This window comes from Bison bison, unplaced genomic scaffold (assembly GCF_000754665.1).
Source record: "Bison bison bison isolate TAMUID 2011002044 unplaced genomic scaffold, Bison_UMD1.0 scf7180017864484, whole genome shotgun sequence".
Taxonomy (NCBI): Eukaryota; Metazoa; Chordata; class Mammalia; order Artiodactyla; family Bovidae; genus Bison; species Bison bison.
The window spans coordinates 6,912,853-6,938,037 of record NW_011495044.1 but is presented as its reverse complement, the minus strand read 5'-3'; the positions used below and the strand labels follow the sequence as shown (position 1 = coordinate 6,938,037).

The 25,185-nt window shown below is 51.5% G+C and overlaps 1 protein-coding gene across 1 annotated transcript; it reads right to left on the bottom strand.

Moving 5' to 3' along the window:
- Window positions 1-9,747: 9,747 nt before the first annotated feature.
- Window positions 9,748-24,725, bottom strand: RSPO1 (R-spondin 1). The gene is made up of 5 exons (XM_010862778.1): window positions 24,329-24,725; window positions 13,827-14,018; window positions 11,704-11,853; window positions 11,261-11,449; window positions 9,748-10,580 (listed from the first exon to the last, which is right to left on the bottom strand). Exons 1-5 carry the CDS (start codon window positions 24,420-24,422, stop codon window positions 10,417-10,419), a joined length of 789 nt encoding a protein of 262 aa, XP_010861080.1. The 5' UTR covers window positions 24,423-24,725; the 3' UTR covers window positions 9,748-10,416.
- Window positions 24,726-25,185: the final 460 nt, after the last annotated feature.

Below are 25,185 nucleotides of genomic sequence, written 5' to 3'. Positions count from 1 at the left end.
GATGCTATTAATGGCCTCTAGTTTGCAGCCGGGTTTAGATAACTCAAGATTGCTGGCTGCATCCTGAGAAGTGGATTCAGAACACACACTGATGTGGGAATCTGAAGGATAATTCCAAATCGTGGATAATTGTTTAAGCTCCAAGGAGGCTGGAGGGCCCATATTAAGTCATCTCCCCAGGATCAGTGTGTTTCCTATTACACTTGATATCTATCTGTCCAATGATCCTTTTGATTTTTAAGCTGTTAGACTAAATCTTTGTGTAATTCTCCTCCTGCTCCTGCCCACCTCCCTCCTTTTCCTTATAAAAATACGTTTTAAAAATGTTAACCAGCTACCTTAGATTGTTTCCTGAAGAATAGTGTCACACTGAAGCATCTGAACTCTACTTCTGAAGCTGATGTGTCAGGGGAACCTCTGTCTGTCAGAAGGTCAGCCTTGCCCTGGGGGAAGCTTCTGCTCAGCAAGACACTGAGGTTTTCCTTGGCCTCCTGCATCCCTCTTGCTCCTTTGTCTAGTCTAGTCTAGACTGGGAACAAAATCTGACTTCCAAAGGAGAGACACAGACTGAGATATGGAAGAAAGTTAGGACAAATACTTTCTCAAGCAGCGAAGGAAGAAGTGGTCAAAACCTTGATTTATGTAATTTTTTAGAACCTTGATTAGAAAAAGACAGATCTGCCAACTTCCTCATTTCAGGAAAAATCGATCCTTCCAACTCACTGTATCAAGGTTGGAGGAATCTTCTAGATGCTTTCCATGTCTATTAGAGAGAATTTAGAACTGTGAGTTGCACTTCCAGCCAGGGATGAACAAATCCCCCAGATGCCTGGCTACTGTGTCCAGCACCTGCGGACTCAGATTTCTACTGTGCTGTGCCGTCCCTCGCCTCCCAGTGCACTAGGCATAAACCAAGTAGCTTATTTCTGAGGGCAGGGATCTCCTGTCATATCCACCAGGTGCCTGTTTTTATAGGGCTCACAAGCTAAGAATGGTCTTTACATTTTGCAGTGATCAAAAAAAAACAAATAAGAATAATATGTTGTGACACGTGAAGCTGTTAAGAAATGCATATTTCAGAGTTTATTAATAAGGTTTTATTGGAACACAGCCACCCCGTTTGTTTAAAAAATGGTCTGGGGACTTTCCTGGTGGTCCAGTGGTTGGGATTCTGTGCTTCCACTGCAGGGGCTGCAGGTTTGATCCCTGGTCAGGGAACTTGGGTGCTACACGGTATGGCAAAAAAAAAAAAAAAATTTTTAAACAGTCTACAACTGCTTTTGCTCTACATCAGCAGAGATGAAGAGCCGTCCTGCAAAGCCTAAAATATTTACCACCTGGGTCTTTACAGAAAAAGCTTGCCCACGACTCTGTCCTGGTCTCTGGTGTGTGTTCTGTGCATTGAACAGGCATGCAACTGACTAGAGCTGACAGTTTCCATTACCCTCCGAGAGTGAAAGTTGCCTGTCTCAACATGGAGATAGTTATTTTTTTTCTGCCCTGGGAATTCAAACGATGGGGTTCCCTACACATCTGAGTGTAGCTGATGCTTTGGTGGGCCAGCAGGGGGCTCTCTGCAGAGGTTTATATTTCAAGGGGAGGGGGCAGAGGGAGCCTGCATGGAGGTGAAACCAGAGTCTGGGAAGAGCGATGCTGGCCTGTCTCTGTCAGTCTAAAGGAGAAGCAGCTTCAGGCACAAATCTGAACAGCCCCTTTGTCCAGAGTCTTTATGAGATTGGTTTCAGCAATCTTGAGGCAACTACCACACAGGTAGAGAAGAGAGAATCTCTGCTTTGTCCAGCGAGATTTAGGTACTCTGGGGTCTTCAAGGTCTGCAGCTAGGGTGGGCAGTTTCAGGAGCATTCCGAGGAAGCCCCCCTGGGGCCCAAGGCTGGTGCACATGCTGGCAGTCGTGCGGTTTAAGGCTGCCCTGAGCAGCTTCACGGCAATGACTGATGAGGGTGTGGCTGGGAGAGGCAGGGCCCGGTGGATGCCTGTGAGGACCCTGTGGTATTGCTTGTGGTCACATAGGATCTGTGCCCTGGATCCCCCTCCTCGATAAACAAGTGAGACCTGAACAGGCTGGGTGGGGAAAAGTGCAAATGTGAGCGCAAAAATGCAAAACGTGAGTTTTCATACGGCTGAGCAGCAGTGCAGTCAAACTCCTTGAGTTCAAGTCTTGGCTCCACTATTAGCTGTGTGCCCCTGCTCACTTCCCTTGACCTCTTCATGCTCAGTTTTCTCATCTGTAAAATGGGCATAATAGAGGTACCCAAGCCACAGTGCTGTGCTGAGGATGAAGTAAGGCAATGCAAGCAAAGGACTTAAGATAGTCTATGTGCTATATAAATGTTAGCCATTGTTATTTTGAGTATGTCTTCCAACTGTACCCACAGCTTTGTGAGACTTGGGAAATGCAAGAACGAATCCCACAATCTCTGCTCTCAGAGCTGACATTGGGCTGGGGACACTTAGATGTCATAAAGGTTTATAGACAGTCCATAGGAAACACAGAGGATGGGGAGCACCTTCACATGCAAATTAAATCTAAAGATGACATATGAGTAGACCCACAGAGGACAGCACAGGGATCACATTTTAGGGGGAGGGAACAGCACAGACAAAGGCACTTACATTTTGGAAAATTCATTTGAACTAGGTGCCACTGAATAGTTCTGGGTAGAAGAGAAGATGGGAGGGGGGAGGGGAGTGAAGGGAAGTGACTCTGGAAAACTGGGTTGTCACACCAGTGGTGGCCAATGACAAAGAGATCAAGGTCTGGTTGCTCTGGTCCAGTGCCCTAATGAACTTTGATGCTGGTCTTATTTTTCCTCCCAGAAGGAAAAAGGAGAAAGCCCTATTGATAACTACCATCTCCAGGAATATCATGAGACTAAAGGCATTCAAATGAGACCTTTCCGTTCATTCACTTTTTTTTTTTCATTCTTTCGACAAACATCTAGCATGCAATAACAAAAGACGCATGCTATTGGTGGAAAATACAGGGGACATATGGTCTGAGCAAGGGCTGGGTGTGAAGAATGTGGGGCAGCACATGGAAGGGAAAGCATGCAGGATGGGGGTGGGAGGGGGCTGGAAGAGCTGCGGGGGGAACAGAAATGTCACAGTTGGTCAATGGAGAGGAATCAGAAGGACCAAAAGAGGGAAGAAGGTTTTTTAGAAAACGAGGGAAGTAGGGAGGGGGAAACCATGGGAATGCAAAGAGAATGTTTGTGAGAAACTGAGATGCAATGTCTGTGGACATTTTGTTGGTTTGGGGGCAGGAAAAGAATTGTAAATATGCATGGTCGGCAAATACCTCATACAACAAAATACCTTGTAAGAATGGATGTGAGGCAGGAGAGAAATCAAACACAGTCTTCAGCAGTGGCTCTGCCCTTGGGAGACAGGCCAAGTATACATTGAAGGCAGTTGCTGTCAGTCTCCCAGCCCCTGGGGCAGATCCCAAGTCTGAACCAGATGGGTTTTCTGTGAATCTCAACTGGCACAAGCAGCTGATGGGCCACCGTGAGGCTTTTCTGTCTGCTCCCCTCTTTCTCTGTGGAGCTCGGCCCTTGGGAGGTGGCCCGAGAGGCCAGGATTCCACTTGGTGGCCAAAGACAGGTGGTTCCAGCTTCAGGCCTGTCCCAGAGTAAGGCTTACTTTGGACTTTACTCTGCCTTCGACGCCCCAGCCCCATGGCGCATCAGATAGAATGAGTGGAGAGCAGTCTGTGCCCTACAGAATGTGGTTTCCTTATGCCCCAGGCGGTGAAGAGCACAGAAGAGGGACGCTGGCCCAAACCAGAACTTTATCCAAACGTAAAGCCCTCAAAGATGACTCTAATGATAGTGATGTTCAGGTGACAATGCTGAGTCCCACAATGATGAGCCTGCTCTTCACGGGGCCTTGACACCTGAGTCCTCCCCTTTGGAATCCTCTGAGATGAGACAGTGGGTTCGACGACCTACATGGCCATCTGCACGTGCCCTCCTGGCAGTCCTGGGGCCAGCAGAGCCAGAGCTCTTGGGGCCACCGTCTCAACTGCCCCAGCCTCTTTCAAAGTCAGTGTCTTGCTCCAGCTCCCTTGAGAGGACTCTTCTCATGATCCCTGAGATTGTGACACCCTCATTGTCACCACCATTGCCAAGGAAGCCATCCAGGGCTGGCCTGGGAAAGCACTTTTCTTTGTTCCTTGAGCTGCCAGCTTGTTTGACAGGCTTGGATCTGGTCTGGCTGTTCCAGCATCACTTAACCCCCTCCACTGCCCCTGAATCCCTGTTCCCCCTCCTCCTGTTCCCCTGCCCTGAAGGCTGCCGGCTTATTCCTTTTGGAGATGAACTCATTGTTGACTTTAACTCACTTCGATGTTTCCCAGGGAAGCATGCTGGCTGGAGGCCCACCCCAGCTCCTAGAAGAAGACAGCAGGGCCAGTGCCAAGACGGGGTGCCAGGGGCCTTGGAACTGCCAAAATGCCTCCCATTTTTATGGACGGGCCTGGATCGACCTGAAGACATTCCAAGTATTTAATCAGCAGCCCATGGTATATATTGGGTTGCAGAGGGAGCCCTCAGAAGCCAGCCCTTTCAGGAGGTGAAACTCAGCCAGAGGAAGGAGCCGGCCTTCTCCATGGGCCAGGCTGATGCTCCGCAGATGGAAAAAGTGCCTCCCAATAACAATAATCAATAACCAAAGTCTGGCAGCTGCTGTGGCCCGGCTTGAGGGGCCCTTGTGGGCTTGGCTCTGCCCTCTTCCCTGCACAGGACTGAGTCCAGCCAGGAATCCATCTCACCCACCACCCTGCACCAAGCTCCGGGAGAGCAAACAGGCGAGGGAGGAACCATATTTCACATACTTTCTCTTTCAAAATGTAGCCCTGTTTCGCAATTTCCTACTTAAGTTCTGGAAGGCTCTAGGGTAGGACCCAAGCCACCTTCTCCAGCCACTGGCCGGGTCTCTCCTCCTTCTCACCACCAACGTTGTAAGCTAGAGGTAGGAGAGACAGGTGTGGATCCATGTTGAGCAACCTTTCCACCCTCCCCCATCAGGGCTGCTGATCCATGGTCTATTTGATGCTGAAGCCAAGCGAGGCTTCAGACAAAACCTGTTTATTCCTCCCCCTGTGTCGGCTCTTTCCCTCGGGAGAGCCAGGAGGGACGCCACACCAAAGCAGGTGCACCCAGCTCAGGTATGCTGGTCTCAGCAACCCTGGGGCACCTAATCTCCAGATCTTCCCTACTCCCCTGTAATGAGACTTTTGTTCCGGCTCACTTTTACTAGCCAGGCAGCACTCCAGCCGCATTGCAATAAATCCATCTAATCCTTCAAAATGGAATCTGTTCTCTCTGGTGGTTTTTCTCCTTTCTTACCACCCTTCACCAGGCTTTCCACCTGTTGTCTGTTTCAATCTAATCTGGACCACAGCTGGAGGGGAGTCAGGAGCAAAAAAAGCCCGCACCTGGATTCCTGGCCCTGTGTCAGGGACTTGAATCAGGGCCCAGGAAGCTGACCCTTTCCCTAAATTCTCTCTGTCCTTCTGAACCAAACCAACCAGGGAAGGGGGTGGGGGGAAACCTACTTAAAAAACAACAACAAATTCAGCATGCACAATCCCATCACCCAAAATATTGAAATGGAAGACAAATGCTTTCCCTGGAGAATCGGTCTGAAATATACCAGAGCTGGCATTGGGTAAGATGGACAGAAATGTGTTAGTCTGAGAGATTCTGGGACCCTGTAGAGGAAGGAGCTAACATTTTCCAAATGACACCATAGCCAGATGACAGCTGTATACACATCCCATGCTGTTGTTGCCTAAACCTGAGAGTAGGGTCTGCAATCTTGACCTGACTCCTCTCTTCAGCACCCCATCCTTCTGAAAATCACAAAGTGTGACTTCCCATCCATCCTAACGGTCTCCAGCCTCAGGTGGGCTGCTTCCAAGGCTGCACGCAGGTAACCACTCTCCACCTTGAAACCCATACTTTATCTCCAGCTCAAAAACACATTGTTAGTCTTGAAAGGACAGAGACAGACCAGGGTAAGGACGCACTGGAATTGCACCTGGACACACCAGCCTATCAGCCTCAGAATTTGCTCCTATGTGTAATTCTATAGATGTGGCAGCTCAGAACCACCTGGAGCCCCTATTAAGTTCCCTCCTTTAACTGCCTAGAGCACCAGGAGTGGCTTGAGAAGAGATGAAGGGGAGCAGAATGCCTCAGCATCACCCAGGTGATGCAGAGATATGGGAGGATCCAGCTCCTTCTTTGATTTAGGTTTTGGTTTTGATGTTTTAGAGGAAAGTTGAAGGCAATGCTTCTGAAGTGTTTAACATGTGTGTGAATTACCTGGGGGACCTGTTTTGAGCCAGATTCTGATTTCTATGCCTGGGAGGGGCTTGAGAGTCTGCATTTTTAGCAAGCTCCCAGATGAGGCTGACGTTGTTGATACATGGCCACCCTTTGAGTAGCGAGGACCTAGGTTCTAGGAGATGAGGACAAATCAGTGCCAAAGATGGCCAAGACAAGCCTGATGCCCAGAGACAGAAAAACAGGGAAATGATGGTACACACATGTAGAGCTAGAGGCTGGGAACAGAGAAAGACACGCGACAAAAAGTAGGACAGAGAAAGGACAGAGTCAGAGAAACAGGGAAGGGCAAAAGAGAGAAACCAAATGAGAGATGGGTGAGGCAGAGGGCCGGAGAGACTGACAGAGTTGGGGCAGAGAGAAAGGCAGAGTAATGGGACTGGGTAGAGGCTGCAGCCAGCCATGGTCACCCAGGCTCCTGACAAGCAGTGAAGGGACTCAGAGACATGAGTGGGTCAAACCCCACAGTGAGTCAGGGGCACAGATTTGAGATCCCCATATTCCAAACCTTCCAGCCTTCCCATGCCGGCACTGCCATCTCCTTGCCCCTATAGAACTATCCCCCTCAGAGCCTTCCACTACTGATTTCCCCCTTCTCTCTCCTGTGTGTTCAACCTCTACCTTTTAACTACACCCTTCCCAGCAGGTTTGAAACATTGTCAAGTCTTCCCCATCTAAAACAAAACAAAACACTCTTTCTTGACACCATATCTCTTTCTAGCCCCTGTCTTATTTCTCTCTGTTTCTGAGCTAAACTTCCAGAAAGTATTTGTGCTGAATTCTGCCTCCATCACCCTCTGCAAAAAGCTCTGGAGGAGGCCACAGTTGGTGTGTGTGTTGCAAATCCAGGGGTCAGCTTCCAGGGCCTGTTCGTCTGTCTCTAGCAGCTTTTGGTCCTCTTGATCTCTCCTCCTGCTTGCTGGCTTTTGGGATATGCCACTCCCCTGGTTTTCCCTTTGCCTGCTCCTTCTCTGACTCCTTGGCCTACTGATCTTCTGTTATCTGAGCTTTATCCTCGGAGGGCTGCAGAGCTGGGTCCTGAGACTTCTCTTTACCCAGGGTGCTTCCCAACCCACAGCCCCAAGGATCTTCTCTCCACCAGCTGGCATTCCAGCTCAGATGTCCCCTGTGTGCTCTAGGCCTGCATTTGTGTCAAGGCAATGTCTACCTTGAAATTTCCTTGCTGGGAAAGATTGAAGGTGGGAGGAGAAGGAGACGACAGAGGATGAGATGGCTGGATGGCATCACCGACTCAATGGACATGAGTTTGAGTAAACTCTGGGAATTGGTGATGGATAGGGAGGCCTGGCGTGCTGCAGTCCATGGTGTTGCAAAGAGTCTGACACGACTGAGTGACTGAACTGAACTGAGTCTCTACCCACCACCGTCACCAGGACATCTCATTGGTTTCTCAAATTCAACTTGATCAAAACCAAAGTCTTTTTTCTCTTCCCGAACTGGTCTTCCTCATGGATTCCCCATCTCAGAACACAGCATCATCCTCTGTCTGGATGTTCGAGCCAGAAATGGGGACTTTGTCCTTGACACCTTCCTCTCCTTTCTCCCCTCGTCCATGTCCAGTTTATCACCAAACTCTGCCAACTTTGTTCTCCAAATACCTGTGACTTTGTCCTCCTCTCTCCATTACCACTGTCACCTCCACCAACATGTGTCACCTGGATGACAACGACAGACTCCTAAACAGCTTCCTGATAATCTGTCTTCTATACCACAGCCAACATGCTGTCTTTCAAAATTTGCAAAGCTTCACATCTGATCATGCTGGCTTGCTGCTTAACTCTTCAGCAGCCTCCTTTGGCTCTGAAAATAAAGTCCCAACTCTAGGTGGACCTTTCTGGAAACAACGCACTTCCCTTGCCCTCCAGGCCTCCCAGCTGTATTGGTTTTCTTTCATTTCATTGAACACCAAGCTCCTTTCTGCCACAGGACATTTGCATGGTCTGGGTCCTCAATATAGAACTATGCTGTCCAATACAGTAGCCACCAGTAACATACGGCTAGTGAGCACTTGAAACACGGCCAGCATAACTGAAGAATGGAATTGTTTATGTACGTTCAACTAGTTAAATTAAAAAATTTGGAGCACAGGCTCTAGGTTGCGAGGGCTTCAGGAGTTGCACTGCATGGGCTCAGTTGCTCCATGGCACGTGGGATCTTCCCGGAGCAGAGATTGAAACCATATTCCCTGCTTTGGCAGGCAGTTTCTCAACCACTGGACAACCAGGGAAGTCCTGAATCTACTCTTTAATTTGAATTTTTATTAAACCTAAATACATATCAAGTATTTCTGGTGAAAATTTAGTGTCTGAATTTATATGCTGTGAAAGGTAAATATATACATAGAATGTTGAAGACAGTTTAAAAAAAGAACGTAAAAGCTCACTAATAATTTTGTTTATATTGATTACATGTTAAAAAGACAACAGCTTGCATACATTTGGTTAAATATAAGATAAAATGAACTGCACCTGTTTCTTTTTACTCTTTAAATGTGGCTACTAAAAAGTATTAAATTAGGTAAGTGGCTCACGTTGTATTTCTATTAGACATCACTGGTCTAAACGCCCTTCCTTGTCTTTGTGTTAACTCTTCATCCTTCAGAACTTAGTTCAAATGTCACCTCCTCTGAAAAACTTCCCTGAGATAGCTTTTATTTTTATTTAGTTTTATTTACTTTCATAGCTATGTGTGTGTTTCAGTGGTTTCTGCCTTTAACTACACCCATCGATAGTTACACATTTATTGGAAGGATTACTTGATTCACGCCTGTCCCCCCACCATCCCCAAAGCTCCACGAGAGCAAGGCCCCTGTCTGGCTCCCCGCTGGAAACCAAACATCCTTCCAGAGCTTGGTGGCCAGATGGCTGCCAGTGGACACTTCAGAATGACAAGAAAGGATTCCATCCACTCTTCTGCCATCTACCCCACCACTGGGGTCCAGTAGTCCCCAGCCATCTCAGGGTCCTGGACACTCCCTCCCCCTAAAGTGCAATGATAACCCTTCAGTATATAGATTCTACCTCTCCCAGATGGGAAGTCTTCCTTTAGAGCTGACCAGGATCCTTCCCGCTGCAAGCTGGCCAAGACCTCTATTCCATCCCTCGAGGGAATGAGAGCAGTGCTTCTCAGGTTTGAATGTACATGCCAGTCACCTGGAACCTTGTTAAAATGCAGCCTCTGGTTCTCAGGTCTGGGATGGGACCTGTAAATTCTCATTTCTAACAAGCTGCCTGCTTATAATGTTGACGCTGGTCCACTGGCCACCCTCTGAGTAACAGAGATGTAGAGAATCTGGTTCCCGCCCCACATATCACCCTCCCACCCCGGCCCGTGGAGGAGGCCAGCAGGGGTCTCCTAAAATTCAGCCCTGTCTCTTCTTGCTCTCCTACATACTCCACCAAACCCTGTACCCTGAAAAGAAGCATAGTACCTGTGGCTACTCTTGTCAGTTGGTTTTCGTTTTTAATTTGAAATAAACCTTTAAGCAGTTTTCAGAGTCAGGAAAGCCCTGATATGAATGTGTAACAGTTCTCTCCAAGGATAAAGTCACACAGCTGGAGATGCTGAACAGTCCTCAAGCTTTGGCTGCTGTCTGCCACGCAGTCTGGTCCTATGAACTCCTCCAGAAGGTTCCACTCTGCAGAGTCTGGGCTTGGACGCTGGTCAACATTCTCTCTGATGCGTCCACTGGTTGCATCACAAACCAAGTGTGTGCCTCTTGGCCCTCTGAGGGGCAGAGACAACCCCTCTGCCTCCCCACCCCGCTCACACAGTGATGTCCAAGGGACAGAAGCGTCTTCCAGTAGCCTCGATGTGTGTGTGTGCGTGCGCGCATGCATGCACACGTTTGCACGTATGTCAGTTACTTGTTTGGACATGGGGTCTGTGTGCATGTGTCTGTGTGTTCCTGTATGTATGGAGAGGGTGTGTACGCATTGCCCCCAGTGCTCAAGTTCAGTAAAGCTCTCATCACACAGAGCAGCACTGGACTCCTTCGCATGGATCGGGAGGCTGAATAGGGTCTCTAGGTGGGCCCCACGGAGGTGACCGGCCCCTCTGTCCCTTGCTGTTGCTGCTGCTGGCCCTTGCGTCTTCGAGCGCCGGTGCCCGCCTCCTTGCTCTCCTTGCGGCCGGGGTTCCTGTTGGCGTTCTCCCGCCTGCCCTGGCTGCCCTTCCTCTTCTTCTGCCCTGGAACCCCAACAGCAGGAAGAGTCAACAAAGGGCGTCCTGACACAGCAGGAGGCCCTGGGCATGGCCAAGAGCAGGAGGAGGGATGTGGTCAGGAAGCTGGGCAGGGGGGTGGGGAGGAGGCCCAGAGGTGGTCGGGGTGCCCTCCAGTCAGGGCTCTGCAACATGGGTACTGAGAGGGGGTCCCATGAGCCTTTTCACTCTCCACCTGAACCAAACCGCCTCCTCTTTCCTCACGTTTCCTCAGACCTTGGATCCCAGTGGCCCGAGGGCATCTCCCAGCAGGGCACTGCAGCTCTGGGGACAGGCAGGACGGCTCCCCACTCCTCCATCCCACACCACTGCCACATCATTGCCCCCTGCGGGCTATGTGACCTTGGCCAAATCACTGCCCCTCTCTGGGCCTTCGCACTCCTCTTCCAAGCTCCCCTTCTAATGGCCCGTCCAGTGCCAGCATCCCCTGAATCAGAAGCAATGGGGAGGGATAGGACCACAGAAGCTTCCCGCCATCCCATGCAGCTGCGTGGATCACTGTCTACCTGGCACGGGTTTGCACAGCATGGGGTCCTGAGTTGAGGATGCCCCATCTGGCCCTGGCCTGACCCCTCTTCTGGGTCACAGGTAGGAAACAGGTGATCAGACCTCCCGCAGCCGTGCTGACCCCTGACCCCGCAGCTCACCCTCGGGACAGGGCGTCCTCCGCACCGTGCACTTCCGCGTCTCCTTGGTGTCTGAGCAGACTGCGTGGTCTCCCCCGGGGGCATGGAGCACCCTCCGCGTCCGCTCCTCCAAGCCCCTCCGGAAGCCACAGAGCTTCTTCTTCTTGGAGCAAGGCCCCCACAGAGACCACTCACTCATTTCACATTGTGCTGGCGGAAGGGGAGGGAAGCAAGGGGAGGAAGGGGTCACGGCTCCTCACTTGGCCCCACGTGCGCCCCCGGGAGCCTCTCCCACCTGGTCTCGGCCTCAGCCCCAGGCCAGAGGCATCCTTAAAGTCCAGAGAGCATAAAAGTCCCCAGAGAAACTCAGGGGGTGGTCGTCATGAACTTTCCCTGCACGGAGCCCAGCCCACGCTCTCCGTAGGGGTCCCGCCCTGTCTCCGGCCCGGACCCTGCCGGCTTACCCGGGCTGCTGCACTCCATGGTGCCGTCTGCAGGCGCAGAGCCCTCAGGACAGGCGGGGTAGCAGCGGCCTTTGTGCAGGTACAGGCTCTCCTGACACTTGGTGCAGAAGTTGTGGCTGAAGCAGGCCTCGCAGTGCTCAATCTTGCATTCTGAGGGGAGGGCCAGACCGGGGGTGGGGGCTCTGTCTCAGCCCCAGACGGACCCCTCCCCTCTTCCCGTGCCAACCCACCCACACAGGGGAGGACAGTGGGCTGGAGCTGCCACTACCTCAGTGGAGTCTTGGGAGGAAGAGAAATAAATGAAAGCAAGGGGCGGGGAGAGAGGAGGCCAACAAAGCCCCTCCTGAGAGCCCGCTGGGACTCTCCCCACCCACCATCTGCCCAATCCAGCACCCGCTCCAGGCCCGGGAACCCAAGGGGACGCCCAAGAGAGCTGGATTCAGAGCACAGGAGATTGGTGGGGCAAGAAGAGGGTCCCAGCATCTCAGGGCACCCCAAGGACCACCTAATCAGAGCCAAACTGAGGGATACAATGACGCCCTGAGAGTGGCTGTGTGGTTTCCTCTTCCCCCACTGCTGGGCACTAACAGCACCCCAAAGCCTGGTTCTCCTCCTGCCCAGGGAAGCAAGAATCTGCCTGGAGGATGGGGAGCCATCCCAGGGCAAATTCCTCTGCCTCTGCAAGGTCGAGTTCCAGGAACCACCTTGGTCAGACTCCTGGGTCCCTCCCTGATGCCCTCCTGCCAGCTCATCCTCCTGCGGGGAGGTAGGGGGAGAGGGCGGCTGGGCTAGGCTGGAAGCCAGAGGGGTGTTTCACAATCTCGCCCCTCCCGGACTGTGGGCGGAGCTGACTTCCTACCAGTCCCCGCCCCTGAAGTCCGGGCTGCCAGTTTCCCAGGAGCAGGCATGGCGAGGAATGCCCTACCCAGATCCCCGAGGAGCGGAGCGAGAGGGCAGTCCTGGGGTCCCACCTCCATCCTCATATTCTCCCCACCCCACCCCACCCCACCCTCCTCTGTGCCTCCTGGCCTCTGAGTCCTGGGTTTGGTGGCAGGCAAAACACAAACAAAAATAAGAAGAAAAGCCGCTCCGTTTGTTTTGTGCCAGACACTGAGGGCTGACATATGCCTCTCACAACAATCCTGGGGGTAAAAACGAACACCCACATTTTGAAGATGAGGTTTGGAGAGGCTGCGACTTGCCCAAGGTCACACAATGAATAAGCAGCAGAGTTGGGATTTAGAACCCAAGTCGGCTGAACTCCCCTCAGGCATTTCCCTGGGACCTTGATGTTATCAGCTATGAAAAGGGTACCATCACTTAGGTCTGTCTCCCTCCCAAGGTGCCTGTGTGGCTGAACCGATAGAAGGTCTGGAAATGCATGCTAAACTCCAAGGCTCTAAACAAAATCAGAGGGTCACTGGCATTGTTTATGGGAAAGGGTTCACCGCGTGGCTCCCAGCTGAGAGGGAGGTGTGACAGCACGTGCTTCGGAGCACGTGAAACTGTAGCTGGTGTGAGAGAGCAGAGCAGAGTGAGACGGGGGGTGGGGAGGATGGGGAGAGAGGGCTGACCAGGGCTTGAATTTCCCTGCCGTTAGTGGAGCCAGCAGTGATTTTTTTTTTAGGTTATATGTCTCAGAAGCGTCTTTCTGGCTGCAGGGCAGAGGGAGGGTCGAAGGGAACCAGATGAGGGTTGGGGGACAGATGGAGGTTATTGCAGTGGTCCAGGAGAGAGCGGATGGGAACCTGGATGAGACAACGGCAGTGAAGATGGAAAAGAGGTGGAGGAGGCACAGTTTGGTTATTGAATGGCTAAGGTGGGGGCATAGATGAGAGGCTGGCTCTTAGGTCTGTGCCTTGGGTGATGGGTTGGGACACTGAGAGTCACCCGTGGGAACACAAGTCAGTGCAGGTTTGGAGGGAGGAGATGTGGCTACATTACAGGCTGGAAATGTGGGTGGGATGTCTGGGGAGATGTCTGGCCAGCAGTTGGATATTGGAATCAGGAACTCCCCTCCTCAATATCTCCTCCACCCCTCTTGCAGCCCATCAACAGTTCAAAGCACGCCCGCCCCATATCCAGAGTTTCCAGCACCCTTCCCCAGCCCTGCCCACACTCACTGATGCACTTGTTCATGTCAGGGTTGCGCGCATCAAAGTATCCAGGTGGGCAGGACGGCAAGCAGACACCCACTTGGCGGATGTCGTTCCTCTCCAGCAGGATGAACAGCTTGGGCGAGCACTTTAGGCAACCGTTGACCTCCGAGCAGAGCTCACAGCCTTTGGCACAGGCCTGGCCTCCGTCGGCGCTGACTGCAAGGATGGAGCAAGGGTGAGAGGCAGCTGTGGGAGAGGCCTCCGTCTTTCCCAGGCTCCCACAAGGATGGAAAGTGAGTAGATAGGAGTTTCAGCCTACAGAACGAATGTGCTTCTCAGAAAGTGCAGGCCAGGCTGGCAGCTCTCTGCAAGGTTCCTTTATAAACCTTCCCAGCATCTGCTTTCAAGGGAACTAGCACAGCAAGAGCTGCCGTCCACCCTAAATGCCCCCTTAGCTCCAGGAGCAATGCAGGCTCACCCCCCAGACTCGCTCCACCATCGTCAGAGAAGGTGCTGAAGCCTGGAATTTACACAGCCCTGAGAAAATTTTAAGGACAAGAGGGATAATAAGAAAAAGGCCACCTACTCAGAGACAGAGAGACAACTGGAATAACCTATGTCTAGAACAGTGGTCTCAACCAGAGATGAGTCTGCTCCTCAGGGGAGCAGACTTTTTGGCAAAGTCTGGAGGCATTTTGATGCTCACGCTGGGGAGGGGGTTGTGGCCTCTGGGGGACAGAGGCCAGGGATGCTGCTAAACACCCTACAATGTGTGGGGCAGCCTCCACAACAGCAATCTGATCCAAGATGTCAAAGGTGCTGAGGTTGGAAGCATCCTTTGAGCCAGTGAGGTCCCCAACCCCAGGGTTGAGTTTCAGACCTACGATCTCGTTTCCTCCTTCACTTGTTCAACCAACACTCACCTGGCCCTGCCCAGGTACCACAAGCAGTGCAAGTGCCAGGGACACGGAAGCAAAGACCCCTGGCTGTCCTGAACTGCTCTCCAGGGTACAGACAGTGCCTCCAAACAGGCACATGCTGGCAGCCACGAGGATCAAGAGAATCCAGAAAGAGGGAAGGAGTCACAGACAGGGGCCATTCGGGTCAACTCTTCAAGAACGAATAACGATTTGTCCATTGGGAAATAGAGACTAGGGCCCTCTAGGGGCAAGACCACAGAGGTGTAAAGCGACCTGAAGGAAGTTGAGGAAGACTGGGGTTACAGGCGAGGTGGGGAGGGGAGTGGCCGAAGATAAGTAGTCCTATCTTTCAGCACCTTTTATGTCATGATGATGGACTTGAATTCTATCTTGCAGCATTTTCCAAAGAATATTCCTTGGAACAGGATTCCCCTAAATGTTCATAGGAAGATGTGGAGAAAAGGCCATTGTGTTAGATATATCTGAGAACCACCGTGTCCAACAAGTCTAAACTGGATTTTCTACTCCAGGGCTTTTTGCAGCCTTTGTGGATCCCCTGGAGAAGGGAATGGCAACTCACTCCAGTATTCTTGCCTGGAGAATCCCATCAGAGGACACTGGCTGTCTATGGTCTATGGGATCACAAAGAGTCAAATATGACTGGGAGTGATTAACGTTTCATTTCATTTCATTGAGCTTCTGTGACTTTAAGTAACTTTCTAAGAGGGAGACAGCGTGAGCTGCACTTCCAAGACATTTTGGCCACAGAACCCTTGTTTCACAATGTTTCAGGGGGACCTTTCTCAGAACTGATGAAATAAAAAAGTCTTCAGCAAGTTTTAAGCAGAAGCAAGGTCTGGTCTGACTTACAAGTTGGGAAGTACCCTTTGCAGCCTGGGGAGAGACCAGAGACTGGAGGACCATTTGGGAGGAAGCTGACATGATCATCCAGGTGAGAAAGATGGAAGAGTCTTAAACAAAGTTTTGTTCAGTGGAGATGGAGAGAAAATGATTTGAGAGATACTCAGGAAATACAATCAGTATGGCCATTGTGACCAATCAGAGGCTGGGTTACTTCCCAGGGTTCTGGCTTAGGGGATGGGTGGGACCAGTCATTAACAGAACAAGGCAGTGAGGAGCTGTGTACAGGCTGGAGGCAGAGAGCCTGGGAAATCAGAGCAGAGATCGCAGATCTTGCAGCAGTGCAGGACTCATGGCTTAGACTTCGCTGGTTGGACCTCAAGTCAAATGCCTGGCCTGTGACCCTGGGCGAAACTCTGCATCCTGTGGGCCTCCCTTCCCACCTAAAAAGGGAGATGAGGATGCTCGCTTTGGAGGGCTGTGGGGGAGAGCTCTGGCTTCAGGAATGATCCTTGATTTCCTAATAGGAGAATGCGTAAGAGAAAGGTGAGCAGAGGAGAAGGGGGAAATAGCAAACACAATAATGATAAACAACAACAAAATCTTAATCATAACCTCCGTAGCTTACTCCTAAAGGCTGAACACTTATGTGGCAGGCACTGCTCTCAGTGCTTTACAAGTATCAGCTCATTTGATCCTTAAAACCCATGCAGTGGGTGATACTACTCTTTTTTTCCCCTCTCTTTTTCACAAATGAAGAAATAAGAGAGGTTGAATTACTCGAAGAAGGCTTCCCAGCCAATATGTGTTCCAGGCAGTGAGGGAAAAGTTTATGAAAACCAGGGGCGACAGGGAAACTGAAGGTAAGGCCAGACTGGTTTTTCAAATAGAGAACTTACTTACATAGAGTCGAAGTTACCATTTAGCCACTCGACAAATTCAAAACTTAGTATCAATCTTGTTGGTTGGGTCATTGTAAGAGGAAAGGACTCCAAATGTGGTATCAGAGTTATGAGGGAGCCTGCTTGGGACTGGCTTTCTACTTTGGGCTGTTATTCAGCTATATTCCAAATGAATAAGTCACTGTAGATTTAGGTACCACTTCCACTCCAAAGATGTTGTTTATGACTCAAGGATTTGATTCAATTCATGGCTGAAGTGAAGGCTCCCTCTAGGTTTTTGGCTTGCCCTGATCCTGGGAAAGATTGAAGGAGGTGAAGGGGACGAGAGAGGATGAGATGGTTGGATGGCATCTCCAACTCAGTGGACATGAGTTTGAGCAAGCTCCAGGAGTTGGTGAGGACAGGGAGGCCTGGCGTGCTGCAGTCCACGGGGTCACAGAGTCAGACACAAATGAGAAAGTGAACAACAGCAGCAAGAACCAAAGCCATCCAGGTGTCCCGTTTGTAGGCGTCTATGGTTCCATTCCCATAACTCATATATTCCTTCCTTATCACTTTAGTGAAGGGCACATTTGCAAAGGGCCTTCTAAGCGTCCTGCTGTCTGCCTCTCACTTAACCAACAGCAAATCTCTGTGTGCATTTCTCTGCAGAGGCTTCAATGACAAGTAAGAGAAAGTGCGGCCCATGGGGCATCTGAAATTCATTCAGCATGGCTGGTGCGTGGACTGAGTGGAGAGGAAAACAGGGGGCAGAGGAGGAAAGGCCTGAGCCCGTAAAAAAGGAGCACAGACATTATTCCAAAGGCCACAAGGAGTCCCGGGGGGCCTTAAAACAGGAGACATGGCCAGGGCTCCATTTTAGAAAGATCCGTCTGCAGTGTGGAGAATGCATTGCACAGATGGCAAACCTGGAGGGAGCGGGACTTCCAGGTTCCAAGAGACGGGGGAGGTGGAACCAGGAGGATGGAAAGGTGGAAAGGTACAGACGCACGTAAGATATTCAGGCGGTAGAATCAAGGAGTCTAGGTGACGGGCTGGACATGCGGGTGAGGGCCGGGGCGAGCACAGGTCAAGGATGATGCCCAGGCATCGGGCTTGGGTGATGGGATAGCCCCTGGCCCTTCACCATGAGAGGGCCCACAGGAGGAGGAGCAGATTCGAGTGGAGGAAATGACGAGGTGGGTTGAGTTTGTGGTTCTTGTGGCACGCTCCTGGGAAGGTGTCTTGTAGGCACCGGAACCTGTGGCTCTGGAATTCAAGAGAAATATTTTGGCTGGAGATTGACACGTGGAGTCCTTAATACAAACAGTCATCAAAAGCCTGGAGGTCTATGAGATGGCTAGGGAAGTGGGAGCAGACAGCGAGGAGAGGCATTAGACACTGAAGAAAAGGAGAGAAGAAGAAGGGTCAGCTACGAGACCGAGAAGGAGCACTCAGACAGGTAGGGACACTCAGAAGCCTGTTGCATCATGGAAGTCAAGAGAAGAGGACACTCAAGGGAGGAGAGGGGAGCCCAATGCCAGATGCTACTGAGATGCCATGTAAGGACCCAGCCACAAACAGGCTGTTGGCATCCCTGGTTGAGGTGGAGAGTGGATGTCAGTGGTTAAGGAGTAAAGGAAGGTGAAGATGGAGAACCATCTCATTTAAGAGGCAGGCTGTGGAAAGGGGGAGAGAACTCAGGGATCTATGCTGGGAGCTGTCGTTTGGGATTAAATCCGTGGGAGGGGAAAGCATCCTGGGGAAGAAGGGGTGCAGCTTGAGAAGAGGACCAAGAGCTGAGGCCTGGGCAATACTCACATTCAATACACAAGCAGAGGAAGGGCCTGGAAAGAAGCTGAGAAGGAATTGCTGGGGAGATGGGAGGACATTGGGATGGGAGATGGAAACCGAGTGGGAGAGGGTGAGATCTTAGGGACCAGGGCTGGGACCTCTGGGAAAACCTACGACACGTGCACCAAGAGGTGACTGGGTGACCTCAAGAAGGGCATTTCTGGTGGAGTGGTGGGATGCAGGCCCAACCACGGGGGGCTGAACAGTTAGTGGAGGGGATGGAGGTGAGGAATAAAGTGAGGAGAAGATCAGAGAACACAGAAAGAGCCCGAAAGGAGAGACCAGCTGGGAGCGGGGACTATAAGCACAGGACAGAGGCAGGGAGTGATGGAGTGAAGACCCAAGGATATGAGAGAGTCAGGACAGAACTCAGCCGGTAAGACCAGCCTTGAGGCTTGAGACTGGGGTCAGGGACAGGGGTCTAGAAGCTGAGCTCCATGAGGTTTGGGGGTTCAGGAAGGAGAAGGGTGCTGAGCAAGGAGGAGAGGGGCTCAAGGATGGGCAGGGGCAGTTCAATGAGGAAAGGGACACTTATCCAGGGGGATGGGAATCAAAGAGTGTTCTCAGCTTAGCAAGGCAAAAAGATGAGCAGTGAGGGGATGGAGAGCCAGAGGGCAGGGGGCTGTGTGTGCTGGGAGAGAGGGGGTGTCCAAGGAGATGCTGGGTGTGGGCAGAGGTTACATAATGATTCAAAGGGAGAAACCGAGGCTCGTTCATTCCACAGACGTTCACTGCACACCTAACGTGTGTCCAGAACTGCTAGGAGCTGGGGACGTAGAGGAACAGCAATAGATGCCCACCTAGGTCTGGCTGCACATTTTGGGGAATGGAAGAACACTGGAGGACACGCCCTTACCAAGCAGGCTAGGTGAAGAGGGTGCGCAGACCAGAGAAACAGCCTGGGCAAAGGCTGTGAGGCCCCGACCATCGTAGTGCATCCGTGAAATGGAAAATAGAGCTTTATTCTAACTGGCAAGGAAAGGACCTCAGAAGGGCAAGGTTGGTTCACAATTTGACACAATCCCTCTGGCTTCTGTGCCTATGATGGGAAAGGGCTTGCCTTGTAGGGCTGGTGCCTGGTTGAGGATGGGTGGGCTCAGTGATGGGGACAGTGCTCAAAGAGCTCATGGGGCCTTCTTCCAACTTCTTCACAAAACTCCCTCATTAAGGTTCTGCTCTTCCTACCCGCACCGTACTCTCCACTCCTCACTACCCAACCCTGCCCTCTGCCTCCGAAGCACACCGTGGAGCCCACTGCACTGAGCCAGAAAGTCAGGGCTGTGTCTCCTCCATTCCCTGCTGCTTCTTGCCTCCTTCATCCTTGTGCAAACCCCTCTGAAGCTGATCTTTCTGTAGTCAGGCATTGCCCCAGGGTGACTCAGGCCCGCCCCCTGAGGAGCGGCTTCTGGCCACAGTGCCTCTTCTCTATGGACTTCACTTGTTCCAAGTCCCCAGATTTCTCATCCTGGAATCTTTCCAAAACTCAGATTCATGGTGTCATGCCCCTGCCTCTTGGTGGTTGGTGGTTTAGTCGCTAAGTCGTGTCCAGCTCTTTGTGAGCCCATGGACTGTAGCCTGCTAGGCTCCTCTCTCCATGGGGTTCTCCAGGCAAGAATACTGGAGTGGGTTGCCATTTCCTTCTCCAGGAGATCTTCCTGACCCAGGGATCAAACCCGGGTCTCCTGAATTGCAGGCAGATTCTTTACCAACTGAGCTACAAGGGAAGCCCACAACCCATCAATAGCTCCCTATCTGCTGCAGAATTAAGACTCAGCTCTTCCACCTGGCCTAAAAACTTCCATGAGCTGATCCCACTCACTTCATCTCTTAAAACTACCTCTAGGCAATAGGGAACTATTTTGATTTCTCTGCATACATCCCACTACTTCACATCTCTGTGTCTTGCTCAAGTTGGTCCTTCTGTCAGGAACATACTCTGCCTCTTCCTAAGCCTAACTCTTTCAAGCCTCAGAACTAAAGTCACCTCCTCCAGGAAGTTTCCCTTGATCTTGCCTTCTGGTAAAATCTGGGTATAGAGTATTTCTATGTGTTCTCTGCCCCCAGTATTTGAATCCGTCACAGTAGACACTGCCTTGCATCATTATTATCAGCTAATATGTCTTTTTCTCCCATTGGAAAGAGCTTTTGCAGAGCGGAGCCTGCCTTGTTTCTAAATGGGAGCCCAGTAAGGAGTGAGGCTCCACAAAAGGATAGGATTCTCCCAGAATGTAGGGCTGAGGATGTGGCGAGTGACACAGAGGCTCAGGGAAGGGGCTATATGAAGAGAGTATGGGGAGTGGGACAGGAAATGAGTGGTTGGGGGTTGGGTGAGGATCAACGGCAGGGGAGGGGAAGGCTCCATGACACAGAGGAGGGCTGACCTGGAATTAGTTTCCTTGAGAGACCCTTGAGTTAAGTGGGTGGAGGTGAAGTGAAGTCGGGGTTGACAGGACCCAGGGCCTCACTGAGCAGGCAGAGCATGCTCTCCATTCCTGGTGCCCTGGTGCCCTGGGCACACCCCCCTGGGAAGATTGGCATTTTTCAACTTAACTGTGAGCTAAGTTTCCCTGCACTTTTTTCTCACCTGGGTCCAGATAGCCTTTAACTGTTCTGTTGGTCTCCCACCTCAAGCTCCCTCCCCTCATGCCCCACTACAGCTGGATCAAGCACTACTCCTCTGATTCAAACCTCTAAGGGGATGTCCTCATCACCCACAGCTCAAGTCAGGGTCAAGGGCCAACTCCCAGCCTAGCAGGTACCAAGAGCTCCAACCTCTGACCTCTGCCCATTTATGCAGCATCGCCCCCAGCGCTCCCTCAGCTCCTGGAAGCTTTCATTGCTCTACCCTCATGGGTGTTCAGCTTTTTGTTTTAAGAGCACAACCCTTCTTTTCCATGGAAAAGAGCCTCCACGTATAAAGCAAAATGAGCAGAGCAGTTCCAGTGAAAACCCCAGGGCTCCCGAGAACTGCACCCAGAAACCACTTCTCCAGCTCTCCCACAGCTGCACCCCATTTCCTGCACAGTCTGCGCCTCATCCTAGCTCCTCACCTTTGGACATGCTGGTCCCCTGCCTGGGTTCCCCCCCCCCCCCCCCTCCGGCCTGCAGATCACCTGTGCTGGGCTGTGCTGTGCTTAGTCACTCGGTCGTGTCCAGCTCTTTGCGACCCTATGGACTGTAGCCCACTGGGCTCCTCTGTCCATGGGATTCTCCAGGCAAGAATACTGGAGTGGGTTGGCATGCCCTCCTTCAGGGGATCTTCCCAACCCAGGGATCAAATCCAGGTCTCCCACATTGCAGGCGGATTCCTTACTATCTCATCTTTAAAATTACATCTCAAGAGTCACTCTTGGGGCTCCCAAAGCCTTCCTGGTTCCCCTTGGCATTCCCTAAACTAGGTTGAAATTGTCTCCTTCCCACCACCTGTGGGTGCTTCAAGATCCATCTCTGCACCCAGGACCAGGGTCTGTGGGTTCGAAACGGACGCATGAGGATGGGCCCAAGACACATACATGACTACATACAAAATGCATAACTAATGAGAACCTACTTTATACCACAGGAAACTCTACTTGGTGCTCTGTGGTGACCCAGATGGGAAGGAAGTCTAAAAAGGAGGGGATACGTGTATTCACATAACCGATTCACTTTGCTGTGTAGCAGAGACTAACACAACATTGTAAAGCAACTATATCCAATAGAAATTAATGAAGAGAGGAGTGGATGAGGCTTCAGCCAAGGAAGAGAGAATCTACAGACCCTTTTCTGGGGGAGGACGTGAAGGCTTCAGATGGAGGACGGGGCAGTGAGAAGGAGCCAAAAAAGGCGAGTCCAGAGAAAGGCAAGTATCATGTGATATCGCTTATATGTGGAAGCTAAAAACATGGTACAGATGAACTTATTTACAAAACAGAAACAGAGTCACAGATGTAGAAAACAAACATATGATTACCAAGAGGGACAGTGGGGAGGGGGATAAACTGGGAGACTGGGACTGACATATACACACTACTATGTATAGCCTAGATAACTGATGATGACCTACTCTATGGCACAGGGAACTCCACTCAGTGCTCTGCAGTGGTCCGTATGGAACAGAATCTGGAAGAGAGTGGATCTGTGTATACATGTGGCTGGTGCCCCTCGCTGTGCAGTGGAAGCTTACAGCGTTGTAGATCGACTATGCCCCAGGAAAAGTTAAAGAAAAGGGAGAAGAGTCACCTCTCTCTGAGCCTCTGTCCATTTTGGACCCTCATTGCACCCTGAGTCTTACCCACCTCTCTCCCTGTCCTCGCATCTCACCATTAAGGATGTCTGTCACTCACACCGCTTGGTGATAAACACTGGGCTACGTGCTACCAAGGCTGTGGGATGTGGCTGTATCAAAAGTGGAAACATCGAAATGGCTGCATTTGATTGGCTGCTGCTGGGGCCGGCCCCTTCTGCTGGCCAGGCCAGTTCTTTTTTTTTTTTCCTAAGTACAAAAGATGATGAACCCAGGTCTCCTGACCCTCTGGTGTAGGTGAGTGTGTGGCTCAGCAGCGGAAGTGTGACCATTAACGCACATCACATGATGGTGAGTGGCCTCTCTCCTTTTCTCTCTCCTCTCGGAAATAGAGGAGACTGATTATAAATCGCTAAACTGCATCTGGCCGGTGGAGACCAAAATACTGGCCGCAACAGATGAGAAGGGAGGAAAATCAAGGCCTCGCTGCTGATTAAACCTAACCGTCTCTAATTGTTTGTTAAGCCAGGGATTTTCAGCTTCACCAGTTCTCTGAGCTTCTCTCTCTGGGTTGGATTCTGGCCTCGGCCACTCCCGTGGAGACCCGACAGAACTCCATTGCCTTTCAACCCTTCCTGGTGGGCCTTGGTCTGAAGGCCTCGGAAGTGAAGCAAGAGGTGGTGGGGTTAGACTTGAGAGGAGCTGCCCGTCCGGGGGCAGGACGTCTCTTCCGGGGGATGCTGAGAGACAGACAGACTTGGGTCGGGCCTCCACCACATACCCAGGGGCCACTCCCATGACATGATGGCATGTCCTGAACCTCCATCCCTGAAGGCATCGAGGGAAGCATAGGGGACCTGCTCCCAGGACGGCCTAGGATAGGATCCTGGGAGAGACGGCGAGAATGGTGAGGACAGTTAAATACTCCATCAGGCTCTGTTTTCAAGAAGGCTGGGCTCACAGGAACCGGGAGACCGGGGTTCCAACACCGACTGTGTGTCTTTTAGACTGTCGTCTCTTCCCTTTTCTTAGCTTCAGTTTTCCTATTTGTACAATGATGGGATTTTTTTTTTTTTAGGCTGTGAGAACCCTTTTCTTCCAATGACACCTTATGTGGAACCTTCCCGAAAGCAAGGAAGAGTGAAGCTGCTCTGGTTTGAAGGGTGGAGGGGCCAGCCTTCTGCCCACTGCCTCCCCATCACCCCTCAGTGCAGCTTCCTGAATCCCACTGGGCAGGGTTAAAAACCACAGTGGTGGACAGTCCCACGAACACCCTGCTCCACTGTCCCTTCCCCATGACCTGGGCAGGGAAGTCTGTTGCCCATTCCCTGTCCCTGTGGGTTTCCTGGCCCCTGAGGAGTTGAGGGCTGTATTTCAGACCACTAAATGAAAGGAACCCTGAATCCTCTGTCTGTGAAGCGGGGACACTGAGCACCCCAGGGGGACCGGGCTGGGAAGCATCTCCATGGATACCACACAAAGCCGGTGTGATATCAAAGGGCATAATCCACAAACTGGATCCTCACAGGAGAGGGGTTAATCTAGAAAAGAGCATCTACAAAGGGGAAAACAGACAAAGTGAGTTATCTACAGGATGGGTAATCTCAATAAATTAATCCACAAACTGGATAATCTACTGAGTGACGTACAAAGCTGTAATGGACAAAGCAGAAATCTGCAATGGTCATCACAGAGTGAAACAGCCGAAGGTCGCAGTCCCCAGACAGTGCCCTCCCCGCCACCACTCCCAAGGACCACCAGGGTCCAGCCCCATCCGTTACTCACTCCGCCTCTGTCTCTTCCCCTTGATCCCCCGGCTGCCAGCGGCCAGATGCATCCAGCTCAGAACCAAGGCCACCACACACAGTCCAAGCCGCATAGTCACTCGCCAGCTCCAGGCCCCTGGTAGGAGGGGTGGTCTCTGCGGGGGTGGATGGCGCAGGGCTCTTGCTAACGCCTCCGGGGCTGGGTCAGCAGCAGGATGTCCAGGCCTGGACTGTATCCCAAATCTGCCCTGTATTCCAAATCCACCATAATCTCAGCTGGGGACAGAGAGGGTGTGGGGAGCCTACTTCTCCATCAGCCCATAAAGAGACCCAGAGAGCTTTCCTCAAAGGTGCCTCAGGGTGTCACATGGGGAGAGCTCTTTGTCACTTGAGTCAGGACACCTCCAAACACCAACCTGTCAGGGGAGGAGAGAGAACGGTTAATTCTGGGGTAGCACCGGCTCCCCCAACCTGGGCCTCTTGCCCTACCCATGTGGTGCATTACCCAGGAGACAACTCAGAATGTTTGAACATTACAAGTTACCCACCTGGCACCCCTGTAGAAGAGATGGGCTCCTTTTCCTATCTTGCAAAAGTCGCTGACATGGGATGGGAGTTGGCTATCCAAGTAGTTGGAATATGGTGGACACTCAAATCAAACTTGTGGATCACTGGAAACCAGCTGCCTGGCTTTTGCCCTGCCCAAAGTGAGCCAGCTGTAGCTGGAAGTCCTTCATTAGGTCTAGCCTACAGACTTCATGCTGCAGTAATATCATGACTCTTAACAAGCAGCTCTCTCTGTCCTTCGGCAAGTGACCCCTCAGCCTTCTCTCCCTGGTGCTGAGTCACCCCTGTGCCTTTCACCTGTCTGGAGCT